Raw genomic sequence first — 20,488 nt, 5'->3', positions numbered from 1 at the left:
ACATTCAAGCTTCATTTCACCACTACTATTCTCATTTGTAATTGTAGATTGATTTGTTTTTGTTCTATCAGACATTTTATGCGTTTTGTATACCACCTATATATTATTTAGCATTATATAAATATTCACATCTTCATTGTTTACATCTTTGTTCAATGTGGTTTGTATAACAGAAAGTACTAAGCTTCCTTTGAAATTTATTAATGTATTATTTTTGTGTTAAGAAACTATACATATATGAACAAAATGTATGTACATACCCTACCAGTTACTTAAAAGTTTAACAATTAAATCTAACAAAGTTACTCAAATTTCTACATTTAATGATTATTCACGCGATTATGTAAAGTTTTAACTATATATGTCGTATCATATCCGTATGGGAACTGATAAAATATTTCCACATTGCTATCTATATTATGACCAGAAATTAAGGAATTTTATACAAATATTACTAGAGTTGGCATTTTGAAGATCGATAATCGATACAGATTTAAAATATCGATAATTGCGTAATTATATGTAGTCACTTGTAAGAAGATATCTATAAAAGTTAAACCTTATCATCAAAGTAATCTTTGCAACACATGTTTGAGCCTAGCTCAGTAACTGTAATTAAACAGAAAAGTCATTGACACATGTTGTGTGATTCACGCCAGACGCGAGCGCCACAGAGTCAAAATGGCAGTGTTAAGAACTATCAGCCGCTTTTGATGACAGTGCTAACTGCTGTCTTCTGAACGAAGTTGATTGAGTTTTGACACCAAGGTTTTATGGAATGCTACATAATGATATTACTACATAAACGCACATATAATTCATTATTCATATACAAATTAGGAATGTTTTCAAAACAACTTGTAAGTAAAAATAATTCATCTATATTATCGGTTATTGATCAGTGGATGGTCCGTGATTATCGACACCTGAAAGTAGTATGGATTGCCAGCCCACAATATTACTAGGCAACACTCATTTATTGAAACTTAAGGCTTGTAGAAAATGTAATATAATCTTATATGCAAAATATGTTATTCATTCCTACATAAGAGTCCTATTTAGTATCTTTTATTATATATGATATACATTGTATTCTGTACTACTTTGGACATCTATATTTTTGAAATAAAAATATTACCAAATTAATTTTCTACCTTTTAGAACCCAAATACAAGTTTACATAAGAATTTATGAAAATGAACTGTAGTATGTATTTTATATGTATATAACGGATCAAAAAAGAAGCTTCAGTTGGTGCAAAAAAAAAGAAGTCAGTTCAAACCCCATTTCATATCATTTCATTTCATTTCCAAATGAAACTATACCTAGAAAAAATTACTTAAAGACACAGTATGTAAGAGCTAAACCTGCCTATTGCAGGTCTTTTTTTTTTACTTCAAATGTAAAATAAACTATTATTTAGATATTTATTCACAAGCCTATGATCAATGATCTACTCTCTAGAGCATCGGATGGCAGAGATTTAAATGGATTTGAACACCTGCAAAATTTAAAAATTCAACGATAAATTAATATTTTTTCTATATACAATCAATTTATTTTTTTTATTCATTTGTCTCACAAAGTCTTGGTATAGTTTCTTTAGTTCGTCAATATACATGATTTGGGTAGCCCATGTTAAACGATTGGAATGGGGTTTAATGTCTGAATAGATTCATGCAGTACCAATTTCATTTACTACTATGCAATACGAAGAGGACCTTTTTGCTCCAGATGCATGAGCAGTTTCATTTCCTCTTACATGTACTCTTAAATTCCAGCAGTTGAGGGATCTTTTACATTCAGTGTTAACAATTCAAGGTTCTCTTGTCTTTCATACCATCAAGCTTCCATGACAAGTGGGAACAAGGCTAGCAAAATGCTGAAGGTTGATGTTTGCTCGCTTAGGGTTTCAAAACTGGGATCTTGTTACAGTCATAACTCATGAGCTCAATGTTAGATGATAATAACATGAATCTAGCTAGTGGTCCTCAGAGTCCCAATATAAACAATATTTTGGTACAAAAGGTAAATCATGGCACCCAAAGGATACTGATTATAAAATACCTGGTACTCACAAGATTTTGGGAAGTCTATTGGCAGAATATAAAATAGAGATCTGGTGAAAATAGAAATAAAAGCAATCCAAACCAGAGACAATTTAGATAATGTTCACGAGAAAAACTTCAAACATTCGCTAGTCTGCAGTACTGGTTAAAACTGGTGACCCGTTTAGTTCCAGGGGGGATAATTGATGAAGTCGGGTTTGTAGTTTATCTATTTATAGCCACTCTCTCTTTCCCCACCCCACCCCTTTGCATGTCATTTCTTGTTGACACTTTGGTCTAGAATCAAAGAAAAGTGTTTGAATTTCCATTTTCTGCCAGGTTTTGGTAAATATTCACAATTTTGGGCCAGAAGTATCAGGAAGTAAACAAACATGAATTAGGGTGATTGCTGCCAAAAATGTTGACATTTCCAATAGATTCCTTTGACCAGGCGTAGCAAAAAATAGAAAATATTTTTATCAGATGATTGTGACATATTGGGCTCTTTGTGGTTATAAAGATTAAGATTAGAATTTAATACTGATCATTTTCAATCAATATTGATCTTGTTATCTTGCTGTGAAACTATAGGATCCTAATATCCAATATTTAAGACATAATTAACATTTTACAATCAGTACACAAGTCGTGTACCCTATGGTTTCGGGTGCCAATTTGTAATGAACAAATAAAAACGTGGAAGTAACTAGTTAAAGCTGATTCACAAATGACAAAATAATAATTTTAAAAATGTTTAGAATACACTAAGCAGGAGTAAACGACTGCCGTTCAATTTGAACTGTTCACGTATTCCAAAGAACATTATTGATTAGAAATTACAATATATTTCAAAAATTAAATATAAATCACTTTACATTCATATTACATTAATATGTGCTTTTAGAACCATTTTTGTCTACTTCAAGGTTCCAAAAAAAACAGAGCATTCGCCCTTTAACATTGAAGTCAATGAGGGTGAGATTGACTAGTCTGAAACCTGTTTATAATAGAGTTATCTCCCATATCCATGGTGATAGTCTTCAATGTCACAAAATAGAAATCGGTAAAAGGACTCGATGAATGACCGAGACTACCATAGCGACGACATTGTTGAAAGATGGCTGCCACTGTGATTATTTTCAACAAAGATTAAATATTTACCGTGGCATTGCAATTCCAGAGTGAATAAGTTCTTTGAGGGAAATCCCTTAAAGAGAACTCACAACAAATAAAACATGGCTTTAATTTTGACAAGTGCTGCGGCGTCAAACAAAAATAGAGGGAAACCAAGTGCTTTTTTTGGATCCCCAAAAAACAACAGCAAAACGAATCCAGTTTTCCAGGCATTGGATACTGAAATAACACTCATTACTACTCATATCAGAAAAAGATCTAATCCTAACTTTGTAAGACCCGAGAATGAACCATGTTCCAGAATGTAAGTAAAGAAAGTTGAGCAAATCCTTTATGTTATGAGATTTATTACTGGTATGTCAGTACGTGTCAATCATTAATATGACATTAAATGTAATAGATAAGATAGATCTACCGTAGCTTAATATGTAACAGGCATTGCCTGAGTAGAGCGAAGCTGATTATTGTCAAATATAAAAACTCCATAGTTAATTTTCTCAAGTGATACAAAAAATGTTAAATAATTTAGTTTTTCCAAATTGATTTTTATTTAGATCTAAATAATTTTGTTTTTAAAAAAAGAACAAAAAAGTGTGAGAATTATTTTCATTGACGTCAAAAATATGTGATGTCATTGATTAGACGCGTCATAGAAATAGTTCTATGAGGCGCGTAATCTCGCTTGGACGAGATTCGGTAAGTTCACATGCGCATTGCCTGCTTTGCCCAGTGTATCCGGTTCCGGTCTGATTTTTTTTTTAATCAACAATCTGTGGGTGACAATTTCAGTTACGCTCCTGTGTTACTGGAAAAGAGCTTTGCTCAAGCACCGTGCTTTGCGCAAGACTTTAGAGCTTCACTCTATATTAATTATGCCGTGGCTATTCTTACGACGAAGTGTAAGAATTATTGATGGACTATTCTTTCGACATGGTGGAAGTTCCAATAGCGCATGCGCAAGTTACAAAATTTTGAACTTGTGTACTATTTTGCAGTTTGCAAGAGCCAATTTAAGAGGGGATGTTGTAAAAATAGGCAATACTTTATTGACAGATTGTCATAGGAATAGGAGACAGGCTATTTTTACGACGACTACATTGTCCAACTTCTATGCTTAGTCTAACATCAGAAGGGGCCATCTTGATACCGTAATTATGATCTATATAGGCCTAATATAGGCCTATTTAATTCAGGTTTAATATCTTAAATTATTATTTTATATTTTAAAGAAAGCTCACATAAGTCATAACATACCCTAAATAAGAGAAGCACACAGCAAGAAGCTCCAGAAGATAAAAGTATTTTTCTTTCGAAAAAAAATAAATCATTTTAATAGAGTAAAATAACTAAAATGGGCCTTATCAAAGAATAATAGGGGCGTACTGGCACTTTGACATTTAAAAGTGGCTTATTTTAAAGTTTATTGAAATTACTTTTCAAATCTAAGAATCAGAACATTGAGTATTTGGTGGATTAGATTCAAAGTTAATAAAAAACTTATAAAAATAGACAATAATTTACAGCCTAGAGTACTTCGTCAAACGTCATAAAAATAGCCTGTCTCGAGGTAAAAATAAAGCATTGCCTATTCTAACGACATTCCCTCTTGCAAACTGCAAAAAAATACAAGTCCAACATGACTGTGCTGCCGAAACTTCCACCATGGTATATTAATTAGGACTCAATAGACACTGACTGTTTAGAACTTACAGGACTGGTATTGTCTATTTGGTACCGGTTATTAGAAATAGTATAGTACACCTTTCAGATTTTTAAGAACAAGTTCTTGTCGGTCTGAATTCTTTATTTAAACTGATTTTAATCACCAACCAACACTTATTTTTTTTGCTGCTCATGGCATATGGTCTTTAAATGTATAAGCTTATATTCAAATTATGTTGCATATGTTGCAAAAGCTCATTTCTGTTTTTATTCAGGGCTGACAGCATCTTTAATCTATGGAATAGATATGAACCCAAGCTGCCTAAAGCTTACTATCAAAAAAAGCTACTGGAAATGGGAGATTATCTTATGGAGATGAAGGTAAATTTGATGAATTATTAATTTCAATAGACTGGAGAGGCTAACTAATTTAGGCCATTAAATAAACAAAACAACCTAAAAACATAACAAAACTGAATAGATTCTCATCTATGAACATTTAGAAATTTCCAGTAAAATAACCATCATCTATCTATCTCTTAATCAGGTGATTCACTGATATTGACCTATATCTACATTTAATATTTATTCCAGGAATATCGCCTTGCCTTGAGGCAGTGCTATGAAAGATATCTACTATGTTTTGAAAGAATCAAATTTAGTGAGATTACAGATGGATCAACTTTAGAGAAATTATTTTTTCCCAATGGCTTTGATACAGATAATTCAGGACTAACAGTAAGTATCATTTTTCTGTTATTTCCCATTCTTTCTAATGATAATAATTATATATTTTCTGGTGTGAATATGCCATAGATTTAAGACTCAAATGACAATTTTTTTTTATGGAGTTTGCTTTTTAAAGAAGAAGAATTTTTTTGGGGTGACTTGGAGTTGGTATGGTTTTTGTGTTCTGATAAGAAGGGTTATGGCATTAAAGAGGTATAGAGCTATTGAGATGTACAACAGATTGTAAAGAAATTTCAATTTGACAGGATCTGAATTTGGGATGTTTAGATTAGATTGTTTGTAAACTTTGTGACATTGCTGAAATATATAGGTTTTGACTTTCAATTTATGAGACATACAAATATTTTAATGGTGTTCGAGGAGTTTAGATAACAAACTTAAAGATACCTTATTATAAGAAGCAGGCCTGTGCTTGATATATGGTACTGTATTTAGGTCAATCTAAAGTTGTTTTGATTATATATTACATGACATTAATGACAATTATTTTGGTAATTATAGTATAGGTGACTTTAAGATTGTTTTGGATATGATATTAAATGACATTAATTAAGCTTATATTTTTTTTCTTGATGAGAATGACCATTTCTCTTTATGATTATAATAAAATGGCTACATGTGCCCTTGAATCAAGATTTGTTTTCCTTTCAGTAACTTTGCTGCAACCGAAGGCTATCAGATTTTGAAATCATATAGTGATCGTGCTCTATTGTACAGGCCTATGTCAAACTGAGATATTTTCCCATTTGTTTTTTGTAGTTTCGTGCTTTAATGGGAAAGAGTATCAGCATGTATCAGATAGTGAAGTTAAACGATCCAAAATTGCAGAATAAACAATCAGTAGATGAATGTCTACAGATTTTATCTTTTCTAAGATTAATTATGCAGATTGTTTTGCCAAAGGAACCGCTGTGTTGGCTTATTTATAATGGTAATTATTAAATTACTCGACATATTTATCAGGGATTAACTAATCAAGTTACCCAGCCAATTTTTTTTAAGTAACTAATATTTCAGTCTAAAGTATGTAAAGTTGTATTTACAAAACGATCACATGATTGGCTGGTTTATTCCTATAGTTTTGCCAAGTTCAATAAAAGTGTTAAATCATTAGATTATCGTCTGAGTAAAATTTATAGTTTATCTTTCAATTTCTTCAAAAATCAGAAAAATTTAATTACAAGATTGGTTCATAGTTGTACTTGTAAACAAAAATGAAAAATTATTAATATATATTTAAAATGGTAAAATATACTATTCAAAAAAAGTAGGGGATATTTGATTTTGGGGGCATAATACTAAACTATGCAAATGACTACGAAAAAAGTCACTATAGAACTTAACAGAAGAAACATTTCCAGTTACATGTGACGCCCAAACGCACCAAAAGCTACCGCATGGAATGCAGGTGATGCTTGGGATCATCATGGGGGTCCAACCCAAGATTTGCACGACTCTGACTTTGAATGTTACAGTCATTGTGGCATTGAATTCCAGGGTGGAAACATCAGTTTAATTGTTTTAGTGACCAGAAAACAAATTTTGATATGCGTCGGCTTACCCAAAATGAAAGGTTACGTGCCCTTGGCATGCTACAGATCGGCACAACACAGGCGGTTGTGGCGCGGACGATGAATGTTTCTCAGTCTGTCATAAGCAGGCTATGGTCCAGATACCGTGATACACAATCTGTACAGGACAGACCACGCTCAGGTCGACGAAGAAGACAACTCAAGCCCAGGATCGATTTATCCGTACCTTGGCCTTGAGAAATCGTGTCATCACAGCAAATCAGATCAGCGCTCGTCTTCAAACAGACACTGGTGTGAGAGTGAGTGGCCAGACGATTCGGAATCGACTGCATAGGGGTCACCTTGGCGCCCGACGTCCTCGCGTGATCCCTTGTTTGAGAGATCATCACATTCAGGCAAGACGTCGTTGGTGTAGGGATCGTCAACACTGGGATAATCGACGCTGGAGCAATGTGATGTTTTCAGATGAGTCAAGGTTCACTGTTGATTTTTTGGACAGACGTAGGAGGGTGTGGCGTCAACGAAACGAGCGCTTCCAAGACGTTAACGTCATCAGACATGATCGATTTGGGGGTGGTTCTGTTATGGTGTGGGGAGGCATCACTGTTGCTGGAAGAATGGCTTTACATGTTGTTGCAGGGCGTGTTACAGGCCAGTACTACCGAGACAACATCTTGGCAGTCCATGTTGTGCCGTTCGCACTACGTCATGGCCGCCGTTTCATCTTCCAGGATGACAACGCAAGATGTCACAGGGCCAGGATCGTTACAGGTTACCTCCAACAACAGAACATCACCACATTACCTTGGCCAGCACTGAGTCCCGACCTCTCCCCCATCGAGCATGTCTGGGACATGCTTGGACAGAGGTTACGCCAACGTCAACAACGTCCTGCCAATGTCCAATAACTTGCTGCTGCGTTGCAACAGGAATGGGACAATCTGGACCAAAATGACCTTAGACGTCTCATTAGGAGTATGCCACGTCGGATCAATGCTTGTTTGGCAAACAGAGGAGGATTTACCTGTTACTGACTTGGTTGTGATGCTGTGGTAACTTTGCTGTTTGACCCCGGGTATCATTTTACCCTTATAATGGTCAGTCTGTGCCTTACTTAGTCTAACGATCATTTGGAATAAATCGATGAATGTGAACTTCATTTCATTTTGTCATTTGTTTCTTCGTCAGTTTCATTAGGTGACTTTAACAACACTTAAAAATCAAATATCCCCTACTTTTTTTGAATAGTATAGTTTAAATCATGAAAAATGTACTGGTAGTAGCCTATACAGGAGAAGTAAAACACTTAAAATTTGAAAAATAATTTTAAATTAATCATTTCCAGGATCAATTCATATCTACACGATTTCTAGACATTTGATGTCACTAGGACATTCAGCTCAGGTAATATTATTGATATCCCAAGCAGTAATACAAGTTTGATATTTATTCTTTTCAACATTTTTATTCTGATATTGTTCAATGTTTAAACCAATCAGTGTAGAAAATTTCAAAACAGTTAATAAGTTTTAGCTTTATCTAAATTATTCATATTTTAAGTTGAATCAAAAGAAATAACCTGATGGTCTCTCTTTCCTGTATCCAATTAAACTTTTATTATTAAAATGATGAAATATTTTATTTTATTGTATAGGTATTAGAGTATGTAATATGGGCTAGTATTTGTATGGAATCATCAATACCATTAATGTCTGTAAAATATTTACCCTGGAGATCTACATTATATACAGCGGTTTGTCAATGTTATTATGACTGTAAGGCTGGACAACATGCAGAGGTAAGTCTCTTTCATCCATCTCCATATAGTTTTCAAGCTCATCAAATCAACAGAAGACAATGTATAACAAAATTAGGTGTATTAGAATTCATTTTAGTAATAATATAAAGGCTTGCATGCAAAGTTTTGTTTTATGTGATTATTGTCCTATAATGTAAAAAATAGTCAAAATTGAAGCTAAAATATATTTTATATGATTATAAAAATTATTTTCAGGCATTTGCAAGAAGAGGTTTGGCTAAAATAAATGAATTAAGTCAGCTGGAGATGATGAGCAATGCTGATGAAAATCCACAAATAATGATAGCCTTTCGTGAGTCAACTATTAAAATGGCCATCATGGTTTATAAAAGATCTGTGTTTGAAACTCGAAGAAAACCTAAAGGCTTGTTACGACCTAAAACTAGAACAAATTATAAAGATGTTATTAATGTAAGTACTAGATACTGTGTGCTATTAGCACTCCTACAATAGTCAAATTTTGCCCAAATCTTGATGGTAAACCCATATCTGCTGAGATGTTACTATCTTATGCTAAAAAAAAAATGGTTGAAGTGAGAAATGAAAAAAAAAAAAAAAAAAAAAAAGTATTAATAATCGATTTCTAAGACGAAAGTGTTATGTATAGCATATTAATGAATCATTGAGATTTGATTGGCTTCAGAATGAAATTACTACAGGAGATTGAAACTGTTCCAATGGTGTTTATTCTTGAGCTTCTTGATCGTTGAGTGCTGTGATAATTAAAACCCTGCCCTTACAAAGGGTAGCCAAAATAGTTACAGTCAAAATACATCTGTTTTTAGATTTGCTCCCCTTTCTTTTGAATAGTTGGAATGTTATTTTACTTTTAAGTTAATTGACCTATTTTTATTTTAGACGGCATGGCCTCGAACCACAAGTGAGAAACTAATGGCGGAGATGTTTGATGGAACAGCTGCCCAGTTTTTAGCGTTGTTAGAGAGTTTAAGTGACAGTAATAGAAGAATTATTTTAACCTCCCCACCAGCTCAAGATAATGAACCAGAAGTACTGGATGTGTTTGTAGAACTTTTTATGATTGGACAAGAATTATTGGCTGGTAAGCTTTCTTTTTTTATTATATGCCCCATTCTTGTAAACACTCTACAGGTAAAAGATCTTGAAATTTTTTATCAAGATCGCAGTAATGGTTCACTAATAATCAATTGTTTTATATTTTAGGTGGTGGTGGTAACAAGCTGCCAGGACCTAAAGCTCAATCTGCTATTGGTGCCCCACCATTATCAGGTGTTACAACAGATGCTAGTCTTATGGACCTGGCTATCAGAGGTTTGTTAATTATTTGTAACTGAAACATCTAAGAGCTCAAATATTTGATTATCATTTTCATCAAAAGGATAAATGCATTTAATTTTATATAATCTAAATATAACATCTGACATATTTAATTATGGAAAATCATATAGTGCTCATATAAAAGGGGTATGTACTTGAAACCAGTGTTTACTATATGTACTTTACACCAATTTCACACTAATCCTAATTAAAAATTATTCGATATATTACCGTTTATGTCAGATGGTGTAAACACTTTTCAATTTTTTCAATGTGGTCATTTTATACGCTCTTTAACACTAACCATTAGCTCCCAAAACATGTCCACTAATTTCTTGAATCTCACTGTAAAAGGGACCGACAATAGATACTACCCCCCCCCCAAAAAAAACCACATAAATATACAGTGCTTTTAACAATATATTAATTAGTAGATGGTGATAGTCCAGGAGAAAGTTAATCTTTAGTTCTTGCATTTTAACATCTATTGCAATTATATATTACAGGTGAAGATGGTATACCTATCAGTGCAGCAATTAAATTTGTTAAATTAGCCTACAATTATGAACATTGGGAAGTTTTTGATTCTCTAGTGGAACCCATATTATCTCATCTGAGTGTAAGTGCAAATAACATTATTTTTAAGCGTTTCTTTTGAACCAGACTTCAAGGGAAAATAACTGATCAGATAAACCTCTTTACCATACTGAGTGTAGCAATGGTAAATGAGCTGATAGTGCTGATAACCATTGCTTCTTACTTAGATATGTCCTCATTGATTTCAATGTGAAAGAATCTACAAAATCAGTATAGAACTTTGATTGAATATTCCTGATGAGATGTCAAAGTTGAGATATGGAGCAGAAACCTTAGCTGAGGCTTTTATACAAGGATTAACTAATCAGCCAATGTTATTTTATTTGTAGTTATTAAATGAGGAAGAATATTTTTGGCATGAGAAAGCGTTAGAATTATTATTAGCCATGGAGAAATTAAACAGTAATAAAAAACACAAGAAGAATGCAGTTATTACAGATGAACTTGGAGAAGAAGGACAATTACCTCCTGATCCAAATACAACCTCTCTACCAGGTTAACTTTATACACATTCTCTCTGGCATCACCAGATGAGATGGGCTGGATAATTCACATTGCACACATGACCATGATAAAAATGACCATATGTTTGTCTTAAACCTCCAGTCCTTTTTTTTCCTTACAAACAATGAATAATTTCAAGCTAAACCCAGTTTTAGAAAATTTTAATGAAAAATTAATATGAAAATAACTTTTAAAGATACATTATGTAAGATTTAGATAAAGAGCTGACTATACTTGCTATAATAGCTCAAAAATAGATAATGTAAAATATTGAAAATTTCATTCAAATTACTTCCCTGTTTGTAGTTTTGACAAGATGTGTGCATTGTGGTAACCAGGGCACTGGTATATTTGAGACTTAGCCTCGCTTTCCTATTTTTAAATTAAATTTTTAAATGGCGAACCATTCTAATCTAGTTAAAATCTTGAGTATCTGATGCCATCGAGAGTCGATTATGGTCTTGTTTTGTTAATAAATGTCTAATTAATAGTTTATATAACATTTCAGGCCTAAAGAAAGACCTGCAATAGGCAGATTTAGCTCCTGCATAATGTATGTTTAAACTGATAGACAAATTACTAACATTAAATACCGAAATATTTTAGGGACAGCAATGAAGTCAACAGGAATGCATGATGATCATATCAACTTAGCTGATGTATTAGTATCCATAGTATCAGGTTCATTTAAAGTAAGTACAGAAAATAAAAATTCAGGAAAATGAAGTACTGTAAGTCTAATGTAATAATGAATTTATGCAACACCTGTGCTCCTTTAACTATCAATGTTTGGATGGCCTAATGACCATAAGATCTGCCAGTGAGTTAAGTGGCGTTGTTTTGATACCCAGCTTGTACGTGACAAGGAGTTGGGTCGCCTTTCCAACCTTGTGGCTTTTTGCCAGGTCCTGATGTTTCCTAAAGACCCATACACGCAAAAGAATTAGTGAGATAAAATTGAACAATATATATGTTAGTCCTGAAATGACCTAGTTTGTTTTGAGTTGATGTTAAACCCCATTTCTTCTCTCTCTCTCTCTCTCCATCAACAATGTGCTGCTCAGAGAGAGAGAGAAATGGGGTTTAAGGTCCACTCGACACAAACTAGGTCATTTCGGGACTAACATATTGTTTAATTTTATTTCAATAATTCGCTTGCGCTATAACGGGCCGCCACGCCATCACTGGAGTCTGGAATGGGCTGGTATAATAGACTTTCTGGGCCGGGTGCGCTGGGTGTGGGCTGGAATTCGGAATCCTGCAATGGGGATTCCGAATTCCATCCGAAAATTTTATCGGATTCACCCGACACTGTTGCCATCAAATTTACTAATTATTAAGTCACCTGCACCCTGTTTGTAGGGATACGCAAGAAATGTCTGACGATGGTTCGTAACTCCGAAAAAAATTCAATTTTAAGGCCTCAGCAAAATTTGATGATAGCTGGTCTCCTGGCTGAATATGAGGGCGAGACGATTTCCTGAGGCTGGTGTTAAACATTCCTTGAGATTTTTATTAACTCGTTATTTTCAGAGATGAAATTACAGAATTGGGATGTCGGGACTGGCCTTATACTCGAATATTCATTATCTGAACTAATGCTATGTTCATTAATCAATATGTAGTGTGTCAAATGTTCAAGTTCGGAGTCAAGGTAAAATAATTTACCTGGAACAAAAAATCCAAAATTCAAAAAGCAGCTTTCACGAATTTCACTTTCGCCAAACTGTACCAATTTGCCTCGTGGCCTACCATCATAGGAGGTATCAACTAGCGCTCCCGGCAACAAAAATTGGACATTTTTCAATGAAAATATTCCTACTTATTCAATATTCCTAACTTATCAAATGGTCAAAATTTTCTCAACTAGTCCCATTTTTTAACCAGTTAAATTCTCTTGACTCTTGACGATACAATGATAATACGTTAATTAATAATATGACGATATGATAGTTTCACAGGGTGATGGTTGTAAATTACTTGCAGGTCAGGGTTTTGGCCTAAATTAATCGATTTATGAGATATATTATTTGACAGTGATTATAATCAGATATGCCACCAAATCGCATATTTGGGGTTCATTTTTTAAAATTTCCCAAGGGGCCACTCCGACGCGGGAGCCCGGGCCGGCTCCCAGCCCCAATCCGCCCCTGCTGCTCAGTGAAGTTGTGTAAATTTATTATAATCATTATCAAATGTGTTTATTTGGATGTGTCAAACTATGAAGCTTTTGTATTCTCGTTTTAAGTTATGAAATATTCTAGTTTTAGCAAAATTTGATTCCATTTTTATTGAATTTTCTTTTGAGAAAAAAAGATTTCATGTTTATAGAATTTTCTCTGATAAAAAAAGATTCCATTTTTATAGAATTTTCTTTAAACCTTTCATTTTTGAATGATTTATTTTTACAGAAATCGGAAGTAGAGATTGATATAATTGTTGATGCTGCGCTGTTCTTATGGAATAAATGTAAAACTGTTTTCCAGAAATATCAAACAGGTTCTGTTGATAATCCACGATATCTTTACAAGATGGATCAACCACATAAGGTAACATATTGTAAACTTAAAATCAGTTTTCATGGGGATTGTTTGAACACTCAAACATTAGAATAATTACGACAATATGCCATCTATTCATATTACTCTCCTATGTATAGAGTCAAAGAAAAAAGAAATATAGGCTATGCCTCCATCTTAAATCAGTCAGTGATACAGCGCTTTGTCAAAATTTCAGTTATCCATATTGTTGTCGGTTGTTTAGAAAATAATTTAAATGTTGTGTAAAATATGCTTATCTATGAGAGCTGGCTAAAAGTTCTAAGCCTGAAATGGATAGATCAGTTGGGTTGAAACGAACTTTTGCCACCAACAAGTACAATCATTGAATGAATCATAGACATAAGAACTGCAACTGTTATTATTGTCTTTGAACCAGACCATCTTGTGAACCTACACATTGAAATCACCAGAAATGGACAAAACTGGCTATAGGGCAGTTATCAAGTACCTGCAATTGAAAGGACTAACCCCAACACAGATACATGCCAACATGGTCTCCACTTTAGGGGACGATGATTCTTCCTTTTCCACAGAGTTTAAGCATGGCAGAAGAGAGCCTTGGGGATGACCCATGTTCTGAAAGGCCATCAACAACAACCATTCAAGAAAACATTACCCAGGTGCATGACATGGTGATAGCTGATCGACAATTGACCACTTGACATATTGCCAGTGTTGTGGGCATCTCTCATGAGAGAGCTGAGCACATTATTGCCAACAAGTTAGGAATACAAACGTTTCTGCAAGATGAGTGTCAAAGATCAGAAACGTGCCAGATTCCTGACGTCACGTTTTGAAGCAGATCCTGATAATATTTTAGTCAAGACTTTTTTTTTTAGGGTGGCTGATGAAAAATTCTCCCTGACCGGCATCCAGGCCTTGTAAAAGTGTGTACACCTCGAAGGGGACTATGTTGAAAAATAAATAGAAACCATCGACTTTGTACAGGTCTTTCACAGAGTGGCTTAGAACTTTTCAGCCAGTCCTTGTATAACATAACTTTCCGTGCCAATAACTTTTTGCAATACTTTCGTTGTTATTGACAAAAAAACCAAAACAACCCTGCTTATGTTGGTTCTTGTATGTGATCAGTAGGACCAGAAACATGTTACATTTCAATCGTTCATAGTAATGTCGATGCGGCTTGCATTTGTATGAATGTGCAATTAAAGATATATGACAACCATTTATGACAACCTTGAGATTTTAAAAATATTCTACTTATTTATGATTACAGTGGATGTATTTATTAGATACAGTACATCAGACATTATGTTGGTGTGGTGTTAGTTCTGTTGATCCAGCTCTAACAGCCGAGGTTGTTCTACGTCTGGCAATGTTCTATGAAAGTTCTGCTTATCTTGACACCATGGATGGTGAGTATAAAATATTCAAAACCGCAAACTATGCATCCAAGCAGACATGACTAGAGATTGTTAGTCCTGTACAAAATGACACCATGTAGAAAGCATAAGTATCACTTGCTTTTTTTGCATGTATCTCAACTTAAATCTGCAGTGCTTTTTTCATGGACAATTATGAAATGAAATGGGGTTTAACGTCCTATTGTTCTGCTCCAACTGGGCAAATGAAGACAGGATGCTATAAATAGAACAGTTGTAAACAAATACCAGCCCATTTTATTGACTAGCTTTTGTAACAACCTAAAGAATTACAGTAAGTTAAATAAAAGAACTGGTAAACATTCTAGCCCTCATTACCTGTATAGTCTTGCTTTAACAGCCACAGAAAAATGGTTTGCATGTTGGATTCTTGTGCCTAAATACCTGAAAAATCCAAAATTGCAAATAGAAGTAGAAAAATTAAGCTATGTGAAACTAATGGTGAATCTGAATTAAACCCTGAAAATTTAAAACCGAAAAAAGAAGTGTACATACCATTTAATGTATAATATAAAGGTAAGAAGAATAAAACAGAAGTTTCCACAGATGAAAATAAATCAAGTAGCCAACCAAGTTCTATATTTAATAAAAGTAAGATGTTAGAATTTAGTAGCTGTTTATTTCCAGCTTGTAGTTTTTAGTGGGGTTTTTTGTTACATTTTGTCTTTTCTGTTCTTATTTAACCTTCGGGTTTTCGTGTGTTTTTCTTGTAGTATTTCACGGTTGTCACTTTTGTCCTTTCTGTTCTTAGTATTTAGTGTTTTTGTGGGTTTTTCTTGTAGTATTTTGCAGTTTTGTTGTCACATTTTTCCTTTCTGTTCTTTTTATTTATTTTTGATACCTCATTACACTGGCATCGCTAAGATTTTCCAGTGATATTTCCAAAGAATACATATAATTCAAGTATGTCTTGTATAAGGAACACAATCAACAGACATAATTGCATCTTGACAACAATAGGAAAGGGGGAAAATTAACTCATGGAGTCTGGTTAGCTTCAAACAAAAAGTTGCTTTACTTTTATTTTTTAAAAGTCCATCAGCTTTGGTTTTGGGTAATATTTAGGATTGATTAAGCTTGATATTGTTTTAAACTTCTTTCAGCTATCCTAAATTTATTTTGTGCTAATCAAAATTTGTATTAATTTATTTTTTTGAAATTTATTCAATGCAAATATTTTTCATAGACAGGATAAAATTAAAATGAACACTCATTAAAAGTATGTTATTTTATGCTCTCTCTTATATCTTCCTGAAACTTTTAAGACTCTATTCACAGATGTTTTTCACAGAAAAATAGAGTTGTTATATTTTATGCTCTCTCTTATATCTTCCTGAAACTTTTAAGACTCTATTCACAGATATTTTTCACAGAAAAATAGAGTTGTTATATGCCCACTTTTAATTTGGACGTAAATTATTGTCACCTACGTCCATTTGAACATGCTAAAGGTCAGAGTTCTCCACAGATTTCTTTTCAAATTTACGGTGATTTCTCTTGGGTCACAATAAACAATTTGATTGTTCATTGAAGCTTAAGAGGGAACCTTAAGAACATTTCGATCAAAAATGATCAAGTTATTTTCCTCTAAGTTTGCAACACATTTTGCAGAATTATGTTCCATTCACATTTTGACTTTTAAAGCTTGAAAACGAGATACAGGGTAGATTCTTTATGGAATATTGAATACAGATGAATTCTTTGCTGCAGGGTGTATTAAGGGACCTGAAAAGCCACCATCTATGAATTATCTTGAAATTGTTGCGATATACATTGAATTTAAATATCTCTGTGTTTTTGTATTTTAGGGGATAAAACAGCATTAAAAGATTCAAAGACAACCCTTACTGATATTTGTCCTACAGAAATTAACCACAGTCGAATTAGTATATTATCACCACCTGGAAATATCAGTGCCAAAGGTCAACTCTTGCTCACTAAATCCATTCTAGAACTTGGTCTAATAGATATGTCCTACGCTCGACAGACAGTTGGGTTGAATGATGGGAAGTCTATAGCTGATGTATGCTGGGTTAAGGTAATTATTTGAAAATATTTTCAAATATTGATACCTTAAGGTTGTGGCGGGTTGTCTGTAATTTGACTGTAAATCTTACACATTCTTAGACTTCTATCATTGTTTCATTTTCCTTTATTATTATTTATTGGTCTTCATTTAATTTTTCTTTGATTTTAATTTCCCTAATCAGCTTTTGATTATCTTGTTTATTACTATTTATTTTCACTATCTAGAAATATTTTTGTTATATTACTTCTCTGTATTGCCTTTTATGTCTTTTAAATCTTTCTACTTTATATGTTGATCTGTTTTTCTTCTGTTTCTCTCTTGCCTTGATTACAGAGCGTTCTAAATGATACATCAACGTTATTACCAGGGGTAAGTCAAAGAGTTATAATTGTGTGTGCTTTATTAAATGTTGGACTTTGGTGCCAACATTGCTCAAAGTGTGGGGAAGACTTATGTATTCTTGAATTAGACATTGAACTTTACTGCTGCACTTCATAAAACATGGCCTTGGTCATTTACTGCCATTTACTAGAGCATGAGTTATTGGAATGGAAGCAGAAATTGATAGGCTTGTATTCATAGTATTGAGTCTGATCCTGTTGCTCTCTCCAATCTTGCATATCTATTGTTTTGCACCCACAGTAGCACAAAAGTATACTAAACTAAAGCACATACCATATACCACATGCAAGTAAGTGTTGACACAGTTGCATGTAATGACAGCACATACACATTTGTGATTTAGCACACCATTAAAGCAACTGAATTGAACTAATAAATCTTTCTATAGCAATCACTAGAAAATCAATATTTGGTGTTTTCTTGAACGATTCATTTCTTTATTATAACTAAAAGTTGAAAAGGCAATTAATTTGTCTTTACTGAAATAGAATTTTTGAAAAAAAATAAAATGCCATTTTAATAAGAACTCACAAGCTGTGGATTCAAGACTTCTGTATTTAGTACCTCAAAAATTTAGCACAATTCTGATGCCTTAATCAGTAGTTTTGGGAATCAATAATGATGTTAGGACTCCACAACAGTGAGTATTTGTTATATGGTTTGAACCACAACTATGAGATCTTCTTATATTATTCTGTATCCGTATGATCCCTGTGTTTTGATCCCTGCATTGACTGAGAAAGTCCATCGGGATTTTTCGATGTGGTTTCTTGTCAGTGGTGCAGGACGGGGGGCCTGACAAGGACAGCTGTCTAGTCGTTCATATGTGAATAAAAACTGAGGTCCCATGTATACATTGGCGTGCATTTAACAGATCCCTTGGCAGTTGGAATTTGATATAAGAGTAGTCCATAGTGCCGCTGCCAGGGCAAAATTCCGGATAACTTTCAAGATTTTAACATTGGTTTATATATGTCAACACGATCTTTCCCCATCTTACCTCACGATCTCATTCAATCATATCAACCAAATCGACCACTTCGCTCACAAAATAAGCCCTTGTTGGTTGTGCCTTATTATCAGGATTAGCTATTATCTTCCATGCACTTAGAGCATGCAATATGGATGGAGTTGGCTCGATCATAAATGTAAATTATGATTATTATCATTATTATTCACATCTTTGAATTCCATATCTATATAATAGCTTCAAAATTGTATTTATTTTCACATAATTGCATAATGCACAAACCCAAATACAATTTGTTTTGACTCAAATTAGCTTATTAAAACACTGGCAATGACATTCTGAAAGCCTGTCAATCACTATACAAAAATCAGTAGTGTTCAATCCATTGACTTGCTGGTAATTCACACTGCTAGTTGAAATTATTTGAGCTTGGGGTAGTATTTGAATCCCAATTCAGTGCTAATATATTAAATATTTCAGATAATCATTGATTGCTTATGATCTAATAATATGGATCGAAATTTGTGAACAAAATGATAATTTTAGTTTTATACTTTTAGGAGTTGAATCCAGAGGTTTTTCAACATCAGTTAAACTATGAAGTATCAGATATAGGTGAAGAAATAAACGTGGATGATCTCATTCCGGATAGTCTAAAAGAATCGGCTACATCTGTATGGAATACAGTCAAGGATTTACATTTAGAATTGTTGTTGATGTATCATAGAGTTTGTTTAAAACTAGCTGCTCTAAAACAAGGTAAGCTATATTATTAACTGATCAGGCATCAAAATTCTAATGTTGTTATTTGTCATCCTGTAACCTCTACACCTTTTCAGTTATTTTCACTGTGTTCTGATGTAAAAAAAAACTGTACCAAAGATCTGAGTGGCTATTATAGATAAACCTTGTAAGATATCTGTCAATTTAAACAGGGCCTTAAGTCATTGAATAAATTGAATATACATAGGGGACATTTTTTTTTATAAAATCATGGATTTAAATGTAATTATATTTTTCTTGGTATAGTTACTTTTGGACATCAGTATTTTTTTCAGATATTACATGGAAACCTTGGGCCAATGTGCCGGTCTGTGATTTCATTTGTTCAAGATGCATTATTCAAGAGCGAAATCTGCCTAATGTAGATCTTTTGTTTGGCCTCAAGTGTTATATAAATCATTAATTAGACATTTATTTACACGCCAGGCCCATGATCAACTCGCTAGAACTTCGGATGGTTTTGATTTTCAACCGATTTAAATAAGATTGGCAATTAATGATTTAATTTAAGGTTGGATAATCAAGACTTTTATTTATTATCATAGCAACGGTAGCAATGACAACCAAGACTACACCGTTTTGCGAACGATGATAACTCCTCTCAGAATGAAGTAATTTGACTGAAATTTTCAACATATTCCATTTTCATTATCTTTTTTTTTTAACTATTTAAGCGAGAACTGTCAGCTTCTTATCTAAATCTTACATAATGCATGTTTAATAATCAATTTCTGTTATCTTATAAACCATGTGTTTTGCAGAAGATATATCAAAATCTGCCATGGAAAAGAAAAAAGGAGGTTCTTCAACTGTAAGTTAACTTCCATATTTGAATGTAAATGGGGAATCACATTTCAAATTCTTTAGAGCCCAATATATTTGAACAAAAGTCAAAAATTTAAACAAAACATGTCATAAATTTAAAAAAAAATTATATCATATCATTTTTTAAAAAATTATATCTTATCATTTTTTAAAAAATTATATAACATTTTTTA

The 20,488-nt window shown here is 33.3% G+C and overlaps 1 protein-coding gene across 1 annotated transcript; it reads left to right on the top strand.

The window, feature by feature from the left end:
• The first annotated feature begins 3,183 nt into the window (after positions 1-3,183).
• Positions 3,184-20,310, top strand: LOC130013561 (cilia- and flagella-associated protein 54-like). The gene is made up of 18 exons (XM_056102252.1): positions 3,184-3,486; positions 5,120-5,225; positions 5,439-5,582; positions 6,354-6,525; positions 8,472-8,530; positions 8,781-8,924; positions 9,141-9,356; positions 9,804-10,005; positions 10,128-10,235; positions 10,748-10,860; positions 11,168-11,333; positions 11,949-12,034; positions 13,754-13,891; positions 15,141-15,279; positions 17,115-17,344; positions 17,669-17,704; positions 19,268-19,466; positions 20,252-20,310. The coding sequence occupies exons 1-18, from the start codon at positions 3,284-3,286 to the stop codon at positions 20,308-20,310; spliced, it is 2,520 nt and encodes an 839-aa protein (XP_055958227.1). The 5' UTR covers positions 3,184-3,283.
• Positions 20,311-20,488: the final 178 nt, after the last annotated feature.

This window comes from Patella vulgata, chromosome 7 (assembly GCF_932274485.2).
Source record: "Patella vulgata chromosome 7, xgPatVulg1.2, whole genome shotgun sequence".
In the NCBI taxonomy this organism is placed as follows: domain Eukaryota; kingdom Metazoa; phylum Mollusca; class Gastropoda; family Patellidae; genus Patella; species Patella vulgata.
This window is presented reverse-complemented; position numbering and strand designations above follow the sequence as displayed.

Excerpts from the sequence above, each read along its gene's own strand:
- LOC130013561 (XM_056102252.1), top strand. The coding sequence starts at position 3,284 with ATGGCTTTAATTTTGACAAGTGCTGCGGCGTCAAACAAAAATAGAGGG. Across the intron at positions 3,487-5,119 it reads AATGAACCATGTTCCAGAAT|GGCTGACAGCATCTTTAATC; the intron begins GTAAGTAAAGAA and ends GTTTTTATTCAG. Across the intron at positions 8,925-9,140 it reads AGGCTGGACAACATGCAGAG|GCATTTGCAAGAAGAGGTTT; the intron begins GTAAGTCTCTTT and ends AATTATTTTCAG.